General features: G+C 31.6%; 1 protein-coding gene across 1 annotated transcript; it reads left to right on the top strand.

Moving 5' to 3' along the window:
- The first annotated feature begins 6,544 nt into the window (after positions 1-6,544).
- On the top strand, positions 6,545-9,254 carry LOC149560114 (geraniol 8-hydroxylase-like). Its single transcript, XM_089823545.1, has 2 exons — positions 6,545-7,535; positions 8,622-9,254. The coding sequence occupies exons 1-2, from the start codon at positions 6,633-6,635 to the stop codon at positions 9,234-9,236; spliced, it is 1,518 nt and encodes a 505-aa protein (XP_089679671.1). The 5' UTR covers positions 6,545-6,632; the 3' UTR covers positions 9,237-9,254.
- The last annotated feature ends 11,488 nt before the right edge of the window (positions 9,255-20,742 follow it).

Genomic DNA, 20,742 nt, shown 5'->3' with positions numbered 1-20,742 from the left:
TATATTCTATCTTATGCTACATATGTAACATTGAATTATTGATCACATACCTCATTTCAATATATTTGGATCACATTCATAACTTGATCATATTTTGATGACATTGTTATTTGAATGTTGGTATCTATTTGATCTATACATAGTTTATATATGCAGGATCGACCATCTAACAATACAGACAGTAATGGGAAGAATGGGCAGCATGAGAGGGTTTATTGCTAAATGTGGGGCATAAAGGTATAGAGCGTGGATTTCTTAGTGTTCTCATATTTAACAGCTAAGTCACAAGGTTCGAGTTCGAGTTTGACAACTATAAAGTTCAGATGAAGTTCAACAAGGCAAAAAGATTGAAAAAAAATTTGACGATAAATTCATGATATATAATTTTCCAAAAATATATTGAATATATATGATCACAATTCCCAACTATGGGACAATTTAAAACTTTGTACAAATGATTGCGAGTACGATCATTTTTTACTTTTCTTTGCTAATAAATAGAATTAAAATAAAAAATAATAATCACTTTATTTATTCTTTACTAACAAAATAAAACTGTGAATATTCAATAATTAAAAATAATAATAATGTAGTCTAATTATAAATAAATTAGTAATCATAAATATTAAATTAAATATTAATACTTTACTCATTATAATACTTGTGTTTCATTAATAAAATAAGATTTAAAAAAATTACTTCAAATTCCAATTCCAATTAAAAAATGAACAACCAAATGCAAGAAAAAGATATTCTTAGTTATATTCTGTTCCAATTCAAATTTCTAAATTGGCAACCAAACGCAGAATATGAATTTGTATATTCATCTTTCATGTCAACCAAATGGTCCAAATATCTTCCTAAAATGTATAACTAAGTTTTTGAAAACCTGGTTATGATATAACCTAGTTATGAGACAAATTCATCCTCCCCAACCAAATGAAGCCTTAACAAGTTACAAACAATAGGGTGTTCTTCGGTGCAAAAAACAATTGAAGTCACATGCAGGCCATAATGAAACTGTTCACTAAGATTATAGTTTGAAAATATACTCATATATTATACCTTCGTAAATCCTAGGTTAACCATTGTGAAAAGATTTTATTTGTTAAAATATGTGTATAGAAACATATAGTATAAAAATATTGCCTATATGTAACCCCTAAAATCCTAAGTAAACACAGTAAAGTAATATATACATTTGTATTTTGGTTATTAGAAGTCCCTATATGTAATGTATATAGTAAATTTCAATGTTATGAAAAAAAAAAGTTTGAAGGTGATGTTTGTAAGGGCTAGAAGCCAAGGAGCTGACATGTTATGTAGGCATGGTATTTCTTAAGTTTGAAATAAAATCATCTTTCCAAGGCATATCAGTGCTGCTACAGGTGCTAATGCTTTTTCAATGAAATGTTTTCAAAATAAAAATAAAAGTTGTAAAATAGTTATACAAGTAAAACATTAGCTTACTTGAACCATGAGCACTGAAAAGTGTGGCTCATTTTCTCTTTTACTCTGGTGATTGAGAAAGACAGATTAGTTTTAAAGTACTAAAAGATCTATCAAAGATAATAAACTTTTTAAAAATCAAATGTTATTTTCATTGAAGAGAAATTATCTAAGTTCATATACATTAATAGACTATCAAGTTGTATTCTCATATATTAAGCTTCAATTTTAAATTGACTCATATAGTGTATGATAGCCAATATAATTGAATCTTAGTGTACACTCTTCATTGGGTTGTGCAAGGATATATCAGTGTTGTTACAACTACTAATAGTTTTTTAGTAAAATGTTACAAACAAAAAGTTCTAAAACAACTCTACAAGTGAAAACAAACAAGTTGGGAAAGAATATTGGTTATGACCTACTTTCAAGGGATTTCAACCCAATCTAGTATTGCTACAAAGCTTTTCAAACAAGCAATATTATAGAATTAGCATCATCTAGCATGTTTTATTTGAGATCAAGTATACTTGGGGAATGGAGAAAGTGTGAGTAATCTATTTATCTTTCCAGGTTTAGCTTAGTAAAACCAATAGTGATGACCTCATGGTGTCCCTTTCTAATTCTTCCCACTTTGCTATTCTGTATTTTCAAATTTATGCATCAGCTTTTGCTTTATTTTCAGGTATATTTTCTTTAAGTATTTCTTGTAATCATCCTCTTCATCCTTTGCTCTGTTGGATTTATTACACTAAATTAGGTTAGTTTCTAAGTTTAGGTTAAATAAATAAATTAGTTCAATATTTAGTTGTTGGGAAGTTATTTTCATAAGTAATTGTTGTAATAGAAAATGAGGCTATATAAAGTTGTTCACATATCAATGTCATACATTCAGTATAAATTTAGTTTGTATCTGAATGTATTCAAAAGATACGAGTCAATAAAAATAGTCATTTTATATTTTAGCTCTTTCATTTGGTATTAGAGTGAGTTGATCAATGGGGAGAAGAGTTCTTTTAATTGATTTTGGATGACTAACCCTAACTTTTGTAGATGAGATTTTCTACATTTTTTATTGAAGATAAGATGCTAGAGACAATGGAGGTTGGAGGTTTTTTAATCATCTCGAGCTAGCTTCTTGCTCAGAGATGATTATCGCATTGGAAGCAACTATTTGTATCCCTGTAAAGTTGGGGCTTTGCAAACTCATCCCTAAAGATAAGAGTGGACTTGATAGATTTGTGTCCTTGAAGAAAAGAAGGGGCTTGGCTGCATGAATGCCCTTCTATAGAGTGAGGGGAGAAAGATTTGAAGAATGACGTTAGAGACACTTGGAGGAAATGTCGATTTTCAAAGGAAAGGCATCCATGTGCAAACATATTAGTGGTGATTATTTCTATGGTACTTGAGGAGGCGTTAAACACACTTGGAGGAGATGTGGACTTTTGGAGGAAAGGTGTCTCATGTGCAACACCGAAGGAGGCATTAGACACACTCCAAGAAGATGTGAAATTTTGGAGAAACTATGTCTCATTGTGCAAGGGAGGTGGAAACGATGTTATTATGACGACAACTCTAGGATTTATAGTCTAAAGTTGAGATCTAAGAAAATTGGTGAAAGCAGCTTTATAAAGTTCCTAGTTAAAACCTTTACAACTTTCAATCCTCTTGGATTAATGTAATAAGAGGGAATGTTGGATTAATTACATTAAATTAGGTTGGTTTCTAATAAATAAATAACTTACATCAATATTTAGTTCTTGGAAGTTATTCCTAAAAGTAGTTGTTGTAAGGGAAAATGAGGCTATATATAGTTGTTCACATATCATTGTCATACATTTAGTATCAATTCAATTTGTATCCGAATGTATCCAAAAAATCTGAGTCAATAAAATCAGTCATTTTATATTTTAAATCTTTCGTGCTTTATGATCATCTAAATTGCTTGATCTCTTGTCCCAACCACCTTGTGGTCTGTTCTTGCCTCTATTCAGGTCTAAGGGCAAAAAATCTCTTATATTAGACCTGATTTCTATAAAGCGAATGCCATCATATGTTTACTGGGGAACATATCAATTACAGACGGCTTAAACATCACACTCTAAGTTTCATTCTAACACTAAAGGTGTTAAATAGTCAAAGTTGACTTGTTTTTTCCAAACTTTATTCTCTCATTGATGTGTGATGTTTAAGGGATGAGTTCATAATAGAAATGAAAATGCATACTAGATATAGGAGAACATGATTCACAAATGAAATTAGCATACAAGAAGATTACACATTGTTGGCGAAAGATCAAAATGATTTAACTAGGCCATATTGTTTACCTTGACTATGCACCAACTATTCAATAGCCTTGATGGCTGCCAAGAGGAACACAATTCTCAACCAACTGATCCCTCGATCAAATGTAGTCTGATACCAATATTATCAGAATTGAATAATAGTAATTTTGCATGAGCTCACAAAGCACAAGTGTTTGTTTAGATGTTTTTGATTCTCAGGGTTACACGTATAATTCCTTTTCGTGTTTGAACTTTGAAGAGCTGGGTAGTTGATAAATTAAAAAAGAAATAGTTGGGAAAGTAATAAATTAAAAACATCACTCAAACACTAGGCAAGAAGGGCCTGGCATGCCCTTGCCGACGGTGGAGGTGAGGGAATCCCGGCAAAGCCTGTCGGCTAATTAACAATTTAGGTCATATTTCTACATATTGATCGAATAGACGTAGCATTTGCATTTAGGTTTGACGTCTTTGACTACTACTATGACATTTTCGTATTTCACGATCAGCAACTATTGAAAAACGTAAAGAGGAAAATTTACTCTATAAAAACGTAAAGAAGAAAATTTATCTTTAATAAGATAAAAGAAGAAATATTTGAGATTGAAGAACAATTAAAAACTAAATCCATTATATAACTACTCATTCTTTTGACTAACAACAATAAAGTAGCTGAGCCATTAAAACATGACTAGCTTGCGCATCCCATTCCTATCCAGATTCAACTCTAACCTAACAAGTTAGGTTGACTATTCTAAATTTGATATTGAGCTTACAGCGAACATGATTTATGTTAGCGACGAGGTACCTAACTATATTAAATAAGCTAATTATCCATGACGCTCTCTAGTTTAACTAATTTAACAATGACCGTATTAAATAAGCTTATTATTGTTCAATTATATAGCGGTCCAAGAATACCTTATTCGGAAAGTTTAATTTACCATATTACCCAATAATATCTTGTAGAGTTATGACTAGATTTAGCAATCCAAGTACAATCAGCCAATAGAAATAGAACGTTTTATATTGGCATTCATATACAGCTTTACAACATTCATGTGCAAGATCTTGGTTATCGTTGATTTCCCAAAACAGAAGGGTATCCTATTCTAAGTATTTAAACCAAATAGAGCATTAAGAGAGGAAATAATTAAGTAGATTTAATGATAATGGAATTATATTGCAATATCAAAATAGTTGTTAAAGAATAAAGTAATATAGAATGAAACATTTAATAAGTTTAGATATAAGCAGTAAAATTATATTAGTTTATGTCTTGTTGGTATTTATTCAAAAATAATTTCAATAATTTAATTTTTTTGAATATTATTTATTTATTTATTTTATCTAATTAAAATTATTGAATATATGTCAAAGTAAATATAGTTTGAAAGAAAAAACTACTATTTTACATGTTTTAAAATGAAAAAAGTTAATTTTAAATAATTTATAGAACACCAAATTATTTTAATTGCAAGAAATTTTTTCTATAAAAAATAAACCATCACCCATAATTACTATCAAAATAGTTATACTTTAAAAAGTTTACCAGGCACGCTGCAGTTTATTGCACCGATTTAAGATTATCCTATAAAATTTCTCAACTATTATAAAGATATCAATACCATTCAATAGAAAGCAGCTCATATTATTCATATGTCCACCCCACAGTGCCTACCAACAAATGTTGTGGAAGTAGGTCATATCTTCATTAAGAATAATGTCATCAACTTGATTTAATTGAGAGAAATTAGTAAAAATTATTTGAGTTTCTAATAGTGTTGGGAAAGAAATATATTTAAACTTTAGGAAACGATTTTATAGCCACATAATTGGCGCTATGACAAATTAATTATAAGCGTATAATATATTTTAGATTACAATTAATTTTTTTAAAACTATATTGTTTTGAAAACTTTCATTATTTTGTAGTAACATTTTAAAATAAGATATATTAAGGTCCTACAATTTATAATGTTTCATTTGAAGCTTTTGGTTATATCTATGCATATCTTTTTAAATCAAAGTTTTGGATCAAATTTCATTATCTACCATAAGGATTGCTAGGAAGAGGAGAAGTTATCCATCATGAGGGTTGTTAGTAAGAAGGTTATCCATCATCAGGGTTGTTGCCAAGAAGAGATATTATTCATCATTAGGACTGTTAGCAAAAAAACAAAAGGAAAATTGTACAATTTTAATAAATAAATTATATTTATATTAAACTTTTATTTCTGTATTAAATCTATATTTTTAGGTACTCTATTTTCTCTCATTATCAAACTATCCAAGTACAAAAATAATATTTTGTTTTACTTTATGCTTGATCACAATTCAATAAATTTGTAAGATGATATGAAATTTTATATCATTTGTAATCATTATATTTGAGGATTCCATAATCTTTTAAGATTAATAGGATATTTTGTACTTTCAAAGTTGTATACACGGTTTATCTTCAAAAGCATAAGCGCGGAGACAGTATTTTATTTGACTTTATACTTTTGTCACAGTTCCATAATCTTTTAAAATTAAGATGATATGAAATTTTATATCATTTGTAATCATTATATTTGAGGATTCCATAATCTTTTAAGATTAATAAGATATTTTGTACTTTCAAAGTTGTATACACGGTTTATCTTCAAAAGCATAAGCGCAGAAACAGTATTTTATTTTACTTTATACTTTTGTCACAGTTCCATAATCTTTTAAGATTAATATATTATTTTGTACCTTCAAAGTTGTTGGGTTTTCAGCTATGCGACAAGAAGAGTAAATAGATAGATGCAATACATCGAATGCCTTTATCTATTTATATACCCATTTGAGCATGACAGCGTTCAAAGTTTTCTGTCTCCCATAGCTACCAATTCAGTAAAATCCTTTTCTGCCATGGATTCAATCACTGTTTCTTCATCATCATCATACTCTCTAGCTGTAGGAGTTCTACTACTAGTCATACTCCTCATTTTTCTGAAGAAGAAAAGGAGTTCATCATTACCACCAGGTCCTCCTGCATGGCCCATCATTGGAAACCTTCCTCAGGTTGGGGGAAATCCCCACCAATCTCTTCTCCATCTCGCACACAAATATGGGCCTCTCATGACAATCAAATTAGGCATCCAGACAGCAATTGTTGTTTCATCTCCATCCATGGCAAGAGAAGTACTAAAGAACAATGACCAGAGCTTCTCAAGCAGGCCAATGAATACAGTTATAAGGGTTTTTTCCTACCAAGGCACAAGTCTATTATGGAGTCCTTATGGCCCTCACTGGCGTTTTCTTAGAAGGATCTCCAACACTGAGATTTTTAGCCCCAGAAGGTTGGATGCTCTGCAGCATTTGAGAAGAGATGAGGTGTTTAACACTATTGATGAGATCACGGAGGATTGTAAACAGGGGAATGGTGTGAAGATTGGGGAAAGAGCGTTTATGATTTCTCTTAGCATTATGGGTAAGATGATTTGTGGCAAAAAGTTGTTTGAAACAGGGTCTGCACGAGCTGCCGAGTTTAGGAACATGGTTAAAAAAACCCTAGAGTTAGCAGGGGTTCCTGATTTGTCAGGATTTTTTCCATTTCTAGAGAGGTTTGATATTCAGGGGCTGAATGCTAGAGCTAAGAGTTTGGCCCAAGGCTTCGATAACATGTTTGACATAATCATTGAGGAGCGACTAGCACAAAGAGCTGATATGCCACTGGACGGTAACGAAGCGAAGGGTTTTCTGGATGTAATGCTGGACTTGAGAGAAGATGGCACACAACTTACTCTGGAGAACATCAAAGCAGTCATGATGGTAAGAGATATTATCCGTAATAATTTGACATTAGGAAAATGTTAACTTGATATTTGATTTTGTTTGAGATAGGCAACGTTGCAAATAATAATTCTGTTTCTAAACATATTGATAGTTGTTCAATTAAAAGTTTTCCTTTTAGATTTGCAGCATAAGGAAACATGTATTTCTCTGTCATAACTATCCTGAATACCTTGCATATCAACTCCTACAATAATCCTTTCAAAACAGAGAGCACACAGTGCTCAGTGCCTACAAGCACAAACAAACTAATCATTTTACAAACTTCACCCACTAGATCCAGCATAGAACTGATAAAATAGCAATGTCATGATGTAGCTGGCCAATCTCAACTCATAGAGAAATTAATAAATTCGTAACAAAACATAATACAATTTCAAACTCTCAATTCTTCATTCTTAAAATTGCTTCTATATGGATCTCTAACTCCATTAAATAACAACTACTACAAAAATCATTAAATTTCCAAATTTGACAGATTTCAACAATAGAAAATATATGTCATTTTTGGTAACTTTTAAAAACCTCCAAAAGCAATTTCGAAGTTTCCTAAATCTACCCTTATAACCAAAAAAGTGAATTGCTAACTAATCTCCAAAATTTAGAAAGAAATTTCGAAGTTATTACAAAGCAGAAAAATCAAAAACACCTAAGATATTTTAAAATTAAAATTCTGAGGTCAAGATGGAATTTTTGGCTCTGGAAAAAATAATCAAAATGACCCCAACAGAGCTGGCTGAGTTGGAATCCACCTCAACTATAGATTTTGAAAAAAGCGAAAAAAAATCTAAGAAAACCCAAATTCGAGTCAAAAGTTATGACTCTCTGAACTCCCCGCATCGTGCCATCATGCTATTATCAAACAAATTTGAAAATACAATATCTCTACAAGCCCATCAAACTACTAGCAAAAATGAATAATTCAAATTACCAAAAATGAAACCTCTCTATATATATGCACTGTCCATCTGTTTCAACATCTGGGTCATATGAGCTTATTTGAGATGCTGATTGTGCAACCACTTTCAGATAAAGCATATTGCCCAAATTCGTTTTCTTTGGCAGGACATGTTTATTGCAGGGATCGACACAACTTCATCAATAATTGAATGGACGATGACAGAGCTTCTGAGAAAACCAACACTGATGAAAAAAGCCCAAGCAGAGCTGGATAAAGTCGTGGGTTTGGAGAGAAGAATGGAGGAGACAGACATTGCAAATCTTACATATCTCCGAGCAGTGGTGAAGGAAGTGTTAAGATTACACCCTCATTTTCCACTGATAATTAGAATATCAGATGTGCCTTGTGAGATTAGTGGGTTTCTAGTTCCAGAGAATACACAAGTGATTGTGAATGCATGGGGCATTGGAAGAGACCCGAGTGTGTGGGAAGATCCCTTAAATTTCAATCCAGAGAGGTTCTTGGAATCCAACATTGATTACAAAGGGCAGAATTTTGAATTGATACCATTTGGAGCAGGAAGAAGGATATGCATTGGGCTCTCTCTGGCACACAGGCTGATTCCTTTCGTAGTGGGATCACTGCTGCAAGCTTTTACTTGGTCCATTCCTCTGGATAGTGAGGCGGGTATTGACGTGGCTGACACATTTATTATTACTCTACAAAAAGCTTTGCCACTGACAGCTTTTCCGACGCTCAGAGATGGTATCAGGTTTTAGTCTTCACAAGCAAACTATATATATGAATGATTAAGACTATTACCTTACATTATATATATATATATATATATATATATATATATATATATATATATGAAATGATTAAGACTGTCACCTTACCATTACAATGCTCAACAAGTGTTTGAGCTATAGTGACTATAATACCATTATCACTGCTCAACCATGTTACTATGTGAAGAAGTCAATACAATTACTGTAATTTCTATGGATATTTGAAAATTATTATTTTTATTTTCAATGATAAACATGTTTGCTTAATAATTTTTAATTTTTTAAAGTTTATTGTATATATTATTTTATATATTTATTATATTGTTTAGTGAAATATATAATTATCATATTAAAATGCAGTTGTTTTAAAAATAATGATAAAGTGATTAAACACATTGTCTTTTCATATTTTGTATTTGTAATGTAAAATATGTGTTTTAGAGTGAAAGTAAATAACATAAGACAAAACAAACCAAAAAAAAAAAGACTTTGGTAGAATAAGAGTATATATATAAATTGTTATTAAAAAAAGTCAATACCAACAAACAACAAAAAATGATAGATAAAGTATTCTATTCATAATATTATATTGCTATGAGTTGTACACTTTTCACAATTTATATAAACTATTTATAAATTGTTATAGATAATAAATTTAGATTTTTCTTACTAAATAAAGAATAAGAGAGAAAAATAGAGAGTATCAAAATAAATCCAAGGTAAAAAAATTATTAACATATGCATATAACATGATTTAACATCTTATCTCACACACTCTTATTCATAGGTCATGATCAACATTCTATGAAGCTAAATAATTGATTTTCAATTATTAATTTGTACAAATTAAATTATTACTTTGTTCAATTTAAAAAAAATGGTTTGTAAGAAGTACATTTAGATTTCATTCTGGGTAAAACTTTTATAATTAAAACTTAAGATACCATCATATAATTAAATGATTAGATGTTTTTGTCAATTTTTTTATAAATTTTTAAAAAATTTAAATGGTATTTTCAACCATATCTTTTATTTTCTAGTTATTTAAATAATGATGAATAAATATATTTACTTAATCTTCATTTTAATATTGTAAAATTCTTCATTTTAATATTGTAAAATTCTTTATTTTAATATTGTAAAATTCTTCATTTTAATAAAATATGGAATAGTGAAATTATGTTATAGAATAATTTAGATCAAAAATTTAAAAAGCAATCTAAAATTTGAACATAAACTCTCAATGAAGTAAGAGAACTTTGGGGATAAGATATTTGATATTCTTGTAAGTAAATTTTTTATTACAATTATGTAATTTCTTTTTATCACATTTATGTAATTTCTAATCATGAAAATCAGAATGATTAGATATTGAGTATGACATGTTGAGAACTAGCATAAATTTAACGTTAAACAAGTGCCATGTAGTGGCATGTACTTGCCTTCATAGTTTAGAAGCCAATTATAATATAATTTTAGTTTAATAAATAATTATAATATAATTAAAATAATTATGTTATAGTCTAAAGGTATTCGATTATTTAGTTATTTGATATTAAATTTAGTATAATAAAAGAGTAAAAATATATGTATGCAAAATTTTAAAATCATTTGTTTGAATTTATACTCTTCAATATGTTAAATTATATTATAATTATCTCTTATTATAGTTAATATAGTTAATTAAAGTTATTTGTTTCTTTTATAACAAAATTTCATATATTATAAATAATTAAAATATTAGTTAATGAATAAGTTAATTTATTCATTTATTCATTTAATTGTAGTTATATGATAGAGTTGATAATAAAGAAATAAATTTAGTTATATGAAGTGTTCATAAAATAATTTGATTTATAAAAAATAATTCACTAAGTGAATTCATATATATTTATTTTACTTGTGTTTAATAATAATACTATAGATTATATCTCATATATCTTCATCTAAGATTGATTTTTTATTTCATATGATTTTAGAATTATTTTTTTAATATATTGATTAAAGTAAAAATATAAATATAAATGTATTTTTAAATTATAATTTCTAATTACATATTTCATCAAGTTTAAATATTTTGATTGAACATTTGAAATCATTACTTTTGAACTATTATTACTAGAATGACATGATTTCAAGCTACAATTTACAACTTAAGAATTACAATGCAATCAAAAGATTATTGATATTAAGCTAGTCTTTTCGAAAGTATATATTAAAGTCAATAATGAGATAAAATTTCTAATAAGGAAAAATATGATACCTTCATTTTACTCACCCACACATCAATTATTCACATGATTTTGTTATCACATTTTTAATTTAGTTTATTAATTAATGATAATTAAAAAGACATTAGATCATTTTAAAATATAATTATTAAAATATTTATTAATTATATTAAAATTTATATAATTAAAAAATTATGATAGTATACGATTTAATTCTACATGAAGCAATTCAAATTTTAAGTTATTAATTTGTGTCTCAAATTTTCCATTACAATTTTTTTAGGTTATTCCCCTCACACTATCCTCTACAATATTATTTCCTTGTTGGAATCATTTGAATTTTAATGCTTTGATTTATATATATATTTTTGCATTTGAAATTATATATTTTACACTAACAGTTATATATTCATATTATTATGTTTGTATGAAAAATTAGAAAACAACAAAAGGACATCACAAAAATGAATGTTTACAAATTTTAGTGTGGATGAAAATCTTACCAAAAATAATGCAATGGAAGAAGTCCAAAAAAAGCATCCCTATAACACAAATTGGTTTGTGTAAGAATTTTTCTAAGGGAAAAATTTACCCAGGAACTATAAACTCGAATACAAGCACAACTGTAGACCAAGAGAGAGACTATGACCAGAATGACGATATATTCAATATGCCATTATTAAGAGTACACTAGAAGTGCTTGTATATAAAAGCCTCTCAGGACACACCTAGAATATCTCTAGAAACAACCAGGAGATAAGACAACTAAGCACCTTATCCAACATCCTAGATGAATGGATAAGAATGAAAAAGTGTCATATGTGTGTAGAAGATTCCTATGTTGTAGACAACATGTGCTTAAAAGAGGTGTGGACCCCTGTGATGTCTTCATGACAACTCACAAGAGTGCACAAAATCCTAAATGTCTCACAAATAAAATAATGTATTAACCTAAGTAAACTTAAGTAAGTGTAATAAGTAAATACTTATTTACACCAACACCCCCCCTCAAGTGCAACTTAGGGGAATGCGCTTAAGCTTACGAAATCTAGGATGATATGCAAGATGGGTCCTGGCTACTAGGCCATGTTAGGTACCTATGTACATAATAAAAATGCAAATCTCTCATAAAGCAGGGAAAGAGGGAAAACCTCATGGGAAAAACCCTCCCCCAAAAAGAGAGATGAAAGAGGATGCGTGGATGGATGGAGTAATCAAGACCCCCCCATTACAACATACATCTAATATATACAAAAGAGAATGATGGGAGAAGGAAGAGAGACAAAATATGCTCCCCCCCAAAAGAAGAAAGCCAACAAGTGACTTCTTTGATGAAGAAGCTGATCCAAGACTGCAGAATGATGTTCCTCCCCTTAGGGAGAAACAATGCCAAGTGTACAAATGAGATGCTTCCACTATGCATGTAAAGAATCCCATGAATAAGTGATGTCTCTTAAACCTACTTAACTAGCTAAAGAACCTATCTCAAAGAACTATCTGACTCTACAATTGATGAAGAACCCTGCTGCAACTACTGATCATAAGTATCCACAATCACTTCAACTTGTAATGATCGATCATGTAGAGAATGAACAAGAGAGTCAAATGGAACCATCATGACAACCAAAGAAGGTGATTCTGCATCAAGAAGAAGAGGCAGATCATCAATACTATCCCCCAAATCTATCATTGAACTTGTATCTGGAAGACTGGATGTACCCTGTTGTTCTAGACCTATCATTGTGGCTATTTATGCATGTAGACTAAATAGATAAAGTGACCTCTCACTGCAACTGTCGATATAACCACACATGTCTAAATCTATTGAAGCACTATTACTGGTGTCACTATCAGTTTCCACACTGTATGATGTGCAGAGAAGAGTAGAGGATAAGCTGGGAGAATTTTCCTCAAAATGAACATCCTTCTCCACAAAGATCTCATGTGTCTCGGGATCCATAAGTATGTAAGCCTTTGCATTGTCTTCATAACTGATGAAGGTAAAAGGCCTAGGTGTCGGTGTCTTGCAACTCCTAGAAGATAGGTTTTCCCATGCTAGACAACTGAAGACTCTAAGGTGACTCACAACTAGTTTTCTACTGCACCAAACCTCAAAAGGAGTCTTCCCATCTAAGGCATAATGAGGAGACCTATTAAGTATGTGAGTAGCACTGCTAATGGCTTCAACTTCTAATGTAGGATTGAGAGACTTGGCCTTAATCATGCAACTTTCCATGGTCTTGAGAGTCCTAATCCTCATAGCTACAACATGTGTCATGTGCAGACTAAATGTTGGTGGGTTCTAAAGATCAATCCCCTCAATTCTACAAAAGTTCTTAAGTCTTCTGTCTAAATATTTGTTCTCATTGTCCACCCTTAGTATCTTGATGGATTTCCTTGACTTGTGTTCAACATGAGTCTTGAAGTCTTGAATCTTATAAACCACTTCATTCTTATGATGAAGGAAGAAGACCCAAGTGAATCTTGAAAAGTCATCAACAAATGTGAGGATGTAGCGGCCTTGGCTGATTGAAGTCACTACGAAGGGTCCTGCTAAAACCATGTGAACTAGCTAAAGAACAACTGGAGCTCTAGAAGAATTTCCTTTATCATACTTCACCTTGAGATTCATATCCACTAAAAAAGATGAACACTATCCCTTAGTAAAGTTGATATTTGGTAGACCTTTGACCATATGTTTTGAGCAAAGTTGTTGAAGAGAGCGGAAGTCAAGGTGACCAAACTACTAATTCCATAAGTTGATGTGTGAAGTAGTTGAGAAGAACTCTTAGGCACAAAGTGGGAGAAGGAATAAAGCCTCTTGTCATCATTGACTTTCCCCAGTACAACCAATGAATCATCTTTGAGACTTCGCACCATCACTGAATCTAGAAGGAACTCAACTTTGTGACCATCTCCAAGGTGAGTGATTTGGTAAATTGATAGGAGAATAGAACTAAGATTTGGAATGTAGAGAACATCTTTGAATTCACCATTTTCCATTTCCACATGTCCTTTCCCTTCAACTTCCATCTTAGTATCATCTCCCCCAAAGATGTGTGGTACCTTTGACTGCTTCAATGAAGAAAAGTCTTCCTTTGAAGAACCCATGTGGTAAGAGGCACTTGAGTCAAGTATCCATTTCGAAGAAGAACTTGTGTTTGCCATAAGTGCTTGTCCTTTACCCTTTGAAGAGGTTGGAGTTGAATCCTTGGAAGTACCTAGCACTTGAATGTTTTTCTTTTTGAGTAGATTCTCTAACTCATCGATTCTTTTTGTCTTGCAATGATGCTTGTCATGATTTGGCTTTTTGCAATATGCACAAAAGAGTTTGTCCTTATTTTCATTACTTACCTTCTTGTTTGAAGAAGTATTGCCTTATTGGGAGGAGGATTTTTGGGTCTCAAATTGTGTTTTCTGCTACCACTGCTTCTTTTTGTTGTTTTTTTTTCCTCCTTGACTTGATTTGTGCTCATCAATAGCCACCAAGGAATTGGTCTTTGATGACTTGAGAAGTCCACAATCCATCAAGTGAGATTGTTCAACAATCAACATCTCTGCAAATGCATCAAAGGAAGGCTTGTGGTAAGAAAATCCCATGGTCAACGTATGAGTATTAAAACTCAAAAAAAAGTTAGCATACTTAGAAGGTAGCCTCTTCAGGATGTGATGAATCAATCTATCATTCTTCATGGGATTTCCATAATCTTTAAGAAATGTCTTATACTCATTGGCTTTCATGATGTAATCTTGAATTGTGTCAAAATTCTTTGGATCCAAGAGAAGTAGATCATCCTTAATTTGAAATCCCTTTTCTTCATCCACCTTACCATACATCTGTTCAAGTTTATCCCAAGCTTCTTTAGAGTTTGAAATTTTTTTAATGTGGAAGAGAAGATCCCCATGTACACAACTCCTAAGAACTCCTAAAGCTTTTCGGTCTTGATTTTTCCAATCAATGAGTTCTTTAACATCAGTAGGTTTGGTAATTGTACCATCAACATAAGAACTATATCCTTTTTCCATTAATCTACTACATGCAATATCTTTCCATGTAGAATAGTTGTGTGAAGTTAGAGGAGGAAATTTAAAACCCATGATGTAGAAAATGAAAAGAGCATAATAGAGAGACATAAAAACATAGTACACATCCCCCCTTTTCACTCAATCAAAAGGCACCCCCTAAAAAGATGCTTTTGGCACATTATAAGTAGTACATTTCTAATGGGAAACTTTGTCAAAATGAACAACGTAGACTTTCTAATTTTTCTTTTACAACTACCTTATGAGACTTAAATCTATCACTTAAGCACCATAGCTTAGATTTACAAAAATTCTTAAAAAGAATCAAAGCTTTACAATGCCAAAAAAGGCCTAGTTCTAAAAGTGAAAAATTGGCCCACACAACCCAAAATCTAACTTTAGATCTAGAAAGTAGACAAAATAATACACACTTTCAAAAAAAATGGAACCTGAAAAAGTGACCAGATGTGCCTGTATGGAGTGTTTAAAGTTGCAAAATGTAGGATTATGCAAGTACAATCACCAAAAAATGCAATTTCTACAAAATCTATGCACCAAAATCAGAAAATAATACCACCACTAGAAAACTGAGGAAATTCTACCCAATTTCAAAAAAAAATTGCACATGAATCGAAGTTTGAATGTCCAAGTTACGGGCTCACAAAGTCAGGCTATGAAAATGAAATGCAATCTAGAGAGGGGTCTGTAGTAAAAATTGTGAGGCTAAATTTGACATTCAAATGGCCATTGCAATAGTTGTAAAATGCCCTGTTATGATGGTCAAACGATTATCAATTTTAACATTGTAAAATGATGACATCAGTGAAAAAATCCCCCTTGCTGACGTATCAGGCTGACTCAGCTTCTATACTATACAAAAAAGTACATGTGGCTATCTGAGTCTAAAATCTATGGGTGATGTGGCAAATTTGGTTGCTAATGTGTCAAGGTGTACATGTGTTGAGCAGGGAGGTACCTGCATGTTGCTGACTGGGCAGAGTCTGATGTAGCAGGGTGTATATGTGGAGGCTGTTGATTAGTCCATGTGCGGGGGTAGGAGGGTCTAAGCTGGTGGAATATATGTTTCCCACAAGCATAGGAGAAATGAGTGCCAAAAATTAAGTGCAGATAGAATGTCGTGTGGCGTCTTTGGACTCGGGTCCAAAAAATTTCCACTGAATTTCGTAGCACCGACTGGAAGTTAGAAAAACTCACTGGGAGGTAGTTTTAAATGCTGCCAAAAATTCTTTAGCAAGCAGGTGAGAGGTATTGTTCACCAGGAAGTTGACCACATTGTCGAAATATACCTGCTGCTACTGAAAAATGACACAAAGGTTGAAAATGTTGCGCATCGCTGGATTCATGAATGTGTGGTGCTGGATTTCATTGGCAGCACTGCTAGAAAATTGCAAATGGCCAGAGTCTATTGTGCTCGCTACCACCAGGTGATTTAGACCCTGAGAAAGTATTTCCATCTGCCGAATTTGGGATATTTAGTCGCTAGAACTTGTGATGAAGGTTGTCAGGTTGTGCAGTACGGGCACTATAATACTTGTGGATTTAATAAAATTCCCTTGCGAACACATAATAAATTCCTCCAAATGGCAGATTCGAGGTGTCACTACCCAGGTCTGTTAAAAGATTTTCTCCGCTGGGGTGCCCGAAGGGAAAAAAAAATTCAAAAATTTGTAGCAAAAATGCAGAGAAAATTAATATAGATCCAAAAATAAATTAACAAGATCTATAAATGAGCATACCCGACCAACAAATCAGGGCCTCTGAGTTCCGATTTGTAAAAAAGATTTTGCCTCACGATCAACCTTGGGCCAAGGTAGCTGTGTTTATAATCGATTTTCACCAATTTAGCATTCCAGATGCAATGGTGAGGTTAGATCTAGCTCTGGATGCTCTCAATTTCTATAGTATTCCGAATTTGGGCTGAGGTGCTAAAGCAAGTGTGGTCTCAAATGACTATGTGATGAGAAAGTCTCCAAGCTCTGATACCATGTAAGGATTTGCCTAAGAAAAAAATTCACCTAGGAACTAAGAACTCAAACACAAGCACAATTGTAGACCAAGAGAGAGAGTATGATCTGAATGATGATATATTCAGTATGCCATGATTAAGAGTACACTAGGAGTGCCTATATATAAAGGCTTCTCAAGAAGCACCTAGAATATCTCTAGAAACAACCAGGAGATAAGACAACTAAGCATCTTATCCAACATCCTAGATGAATGGATAAGAATGACAAAGTGTCATATGCATGTAGAAGATTCCTGTGTTGTAGACAACATGTGCTTAAAAGAGGTGCGGACCCCTGTGATGTCATCATGACAACTCACAAGAGTGCAAAAACTCCTAAGTGTCTCAAAAATAAAATAATGCATTAACCTAAGTAAACTTAAGTAAGTGTAATAAGTAAATACTTATTTATGCCAACAATTTGAACCAATAAAAGTGCAAATAAATAGTTTTTTATTTTATATATATATAGACTTTGTAAAAACTATTATTATTTAAAAAGAAAAGAAAAAGTTTTGTGATTGGTTAAACTTAATTGAACTTTAGGCAAACTGAATGCAATAGTAATGCGTATGACAGTACAATAAATGATAAATGTTCATTAGACTAGATTTCTTCACAAAGGTAAAGATAGATCACTCTTCTTAATTGATTAAAATGACTTTAACAATTACTCTTATAAATTTGATAATGATTTAATAGTCCAGAAATTTTATCACAAGTAAACAAATATCACTTTTTTTAATTGAATAAAATAGTTTTGACAATTAAGTTCTTAAGATTTTCATAGTTTATCATTTTGGTAAAACAATAGTTACATGCCTCTAATGAAGTGCACCCAATAGCCTATGCTATAAAGAATAGGAACCCCACCATGGGACCCAATCATCCTTTCTCTAAAAACATCCACATCAGCCTCACATCTTGGAACCTGGTCAAATATGATATCCTAGTCTTCCTGCATAAACAAGAAACTTTCCCAAATGGTACACCAACAAGGTTAAATGAGCCTACCCAATTGACTCAAAGTGTAGACCCCTTACTATTGGAAATATAAGGTAGGCTAGATTACTAAGAGGGGAGGGGTGAAACAAGAAGCAATAAAATCTCTAAAATTAATACACCAATTAAATCATTACCACATGATTTGATCTAGGTACATGCATGAAAGAACGAGAGAAATAAAAAATTCATAACACTTTGAAAGAAGATATGGTGATCCAGAAACCTTCCAAACAGAAAGTAAGTTTGGGGTGGGTATGATACCCATAATATCAATTTCATAATAATTCACAAAGTCAACCCACTATTGTAACTTGGGTTCAAAAGACAACTCAGTGATGTTTTGACACTTCACAAACATTGTCAACACTTAGAAAACTTTAGCACTTGGTTAGCCTTTGAAGCTTAGTCCATAGTGATGACTTTGAGTAGAAGGAACTTGGTTAGCACTATATGACTTGGTAAAAAATGAGAAACTTGGTAGATATTGAATCACTCGGTTGATACTACATAGCTCAGTCAACATTGAATTCACTTCAATAAAATTATGAGCTTGGTAAACACTAATATACTTGGTTAAGTCTATAGAACTCGATTAACACTATGATCTTCATCAATTATATTGAAACACTTGGTAGAATCTACTACACTTAGGTAATACTGTACATTTCCTTTGAAACTTAGTAGACATTGTAGAACTTGGAAAGAACTCCAATTTTCTCTGATGCTTGGTAGATACTATGAAGCTTGGTGTGAACTGCAATCTGTCTGTTTAGTTTGTTATCAACTAAAATACTTGGTTAACACTCCTAAAAGGATGATAAGCTCAATAAAAACTATAGAGCTTAGTAGCAATGAAACTAACTAACATAGTGTCAAGTCAATTATAAACAAATGATTTGACCATAAGATCAACAATCTCCTCTTTTGGCACTAGTGACAAAAAAACTTAATCTAAATTCTCAAAATTACAAGTAAAAACTCCCTTTATCAATTATCTAGATCTACAACTTAGTTTTGACAGTTGTCTATTGTTGTAGCTCGGTAACCTCTTACTATATTTTCTTTTATTTTTCAAAATTTCTTTTGTGAAGATATTTTCTATTGTCTTTACATGTGTTTCCTTTCATATCAGTACTCCCCCGTACATATATCTCTTCCCTATACATATATCTAGAATATGATAATAGTCTCCTTCTATACAAATAATCTTCTCCCCCTTTTCAAATTATCTTATCTTCTCCCCATTTTTGACATAAATGCGAAAGGTGCAAAATTTTTACAAGTGACTACCAAAATGTGAGAAGAAATCATTGTGTACCTTCAAAATGATTTCCATGGTCTTGTTCCAATTATCTTGCAATACCTTAGATGCATGGAAGGCTATTTGAACTTTTGCTAAAAGTTCCATCATGTTGTTTGCTATGGAGAAGTTATTATCATGGACCAGTCTTTTCATGTGCAATATGCTTTTTTAGTGCATCCATGTTGGGAAGGATCATGCCTTGAATATCTACAAGTGTGGCCCTAGTCCTAGCTTCTTCCCTCTATTATTTTTCTTGAAGATCTATCAAGTACATGATCTTCAAAAAATGTGCAGAGCTACAACTAGGATCAAGTGACAATTGTTGGGAACTTGCCTTTACATCCTTATCTATCTTGGAAAATTTATCTTTTATATCCTTAGTAGAGATAAATGTATCACTTAACTTTAAAAATAAATTAATAACATTATTAACATATACTTCAAGTGTAGCAAGAGTAGTCAATAATTCTACTTGGTTAATATTTATCTTCTATGCTACTTGCTTGAAAACTCTATTTCCAAAATTTCTCTATACCCTCTATAGATTTTTTTTTTGCCCATTTGACTCCTCATTGAATTTGTGAACAAATTTATCTAGTTGATCCAAAATAGGTTACTTCTCATCAACCCCAATAGTTGGAGCATCAATAAATATACTCTTGGTATCTTTAAGTACTTAATTTTTCTTTTTCTTTTCTTCTCTAAGCTTTTTATGCTTAGCCCTCTTTTTCCATAACTCACCTAGGGTATCCATTTCTTCAGGACTGAGGTCAAAGGTATCCCAATTTGGAATAAAAATTACCTCATTCAAATCAATTTCTTCTTCTTTGTCCTTTTTTATTAGAATAGAAGAAACAATTTTTTTTTCTTTGCTCTTAACTTTTATGCTTGATTGAGGCTTGACAT

The sequence above is a fragment of the Cupressus sempervirens genome, chromosome 4 (assembly GCF_028749045.1).
Source record: "Cupressus sempervirens isolate cs-2001-9-10 chromosome 4, ASM2874904v1, whole genome shotgun sequence".
In the NCBI taxonomy this organism is placed as follows: Eukaryota; Viridiplantae; Streptophyta; class Pinopsida; order Cupressales; family Cupressaceae; genus Cupressus; species Cupressus sempervirens.
The sequence above is the reverse complement of the archived record's forward strand: the minus strand, read 5'-3'. Positions and strand labels throughout refer to the sequence as shown.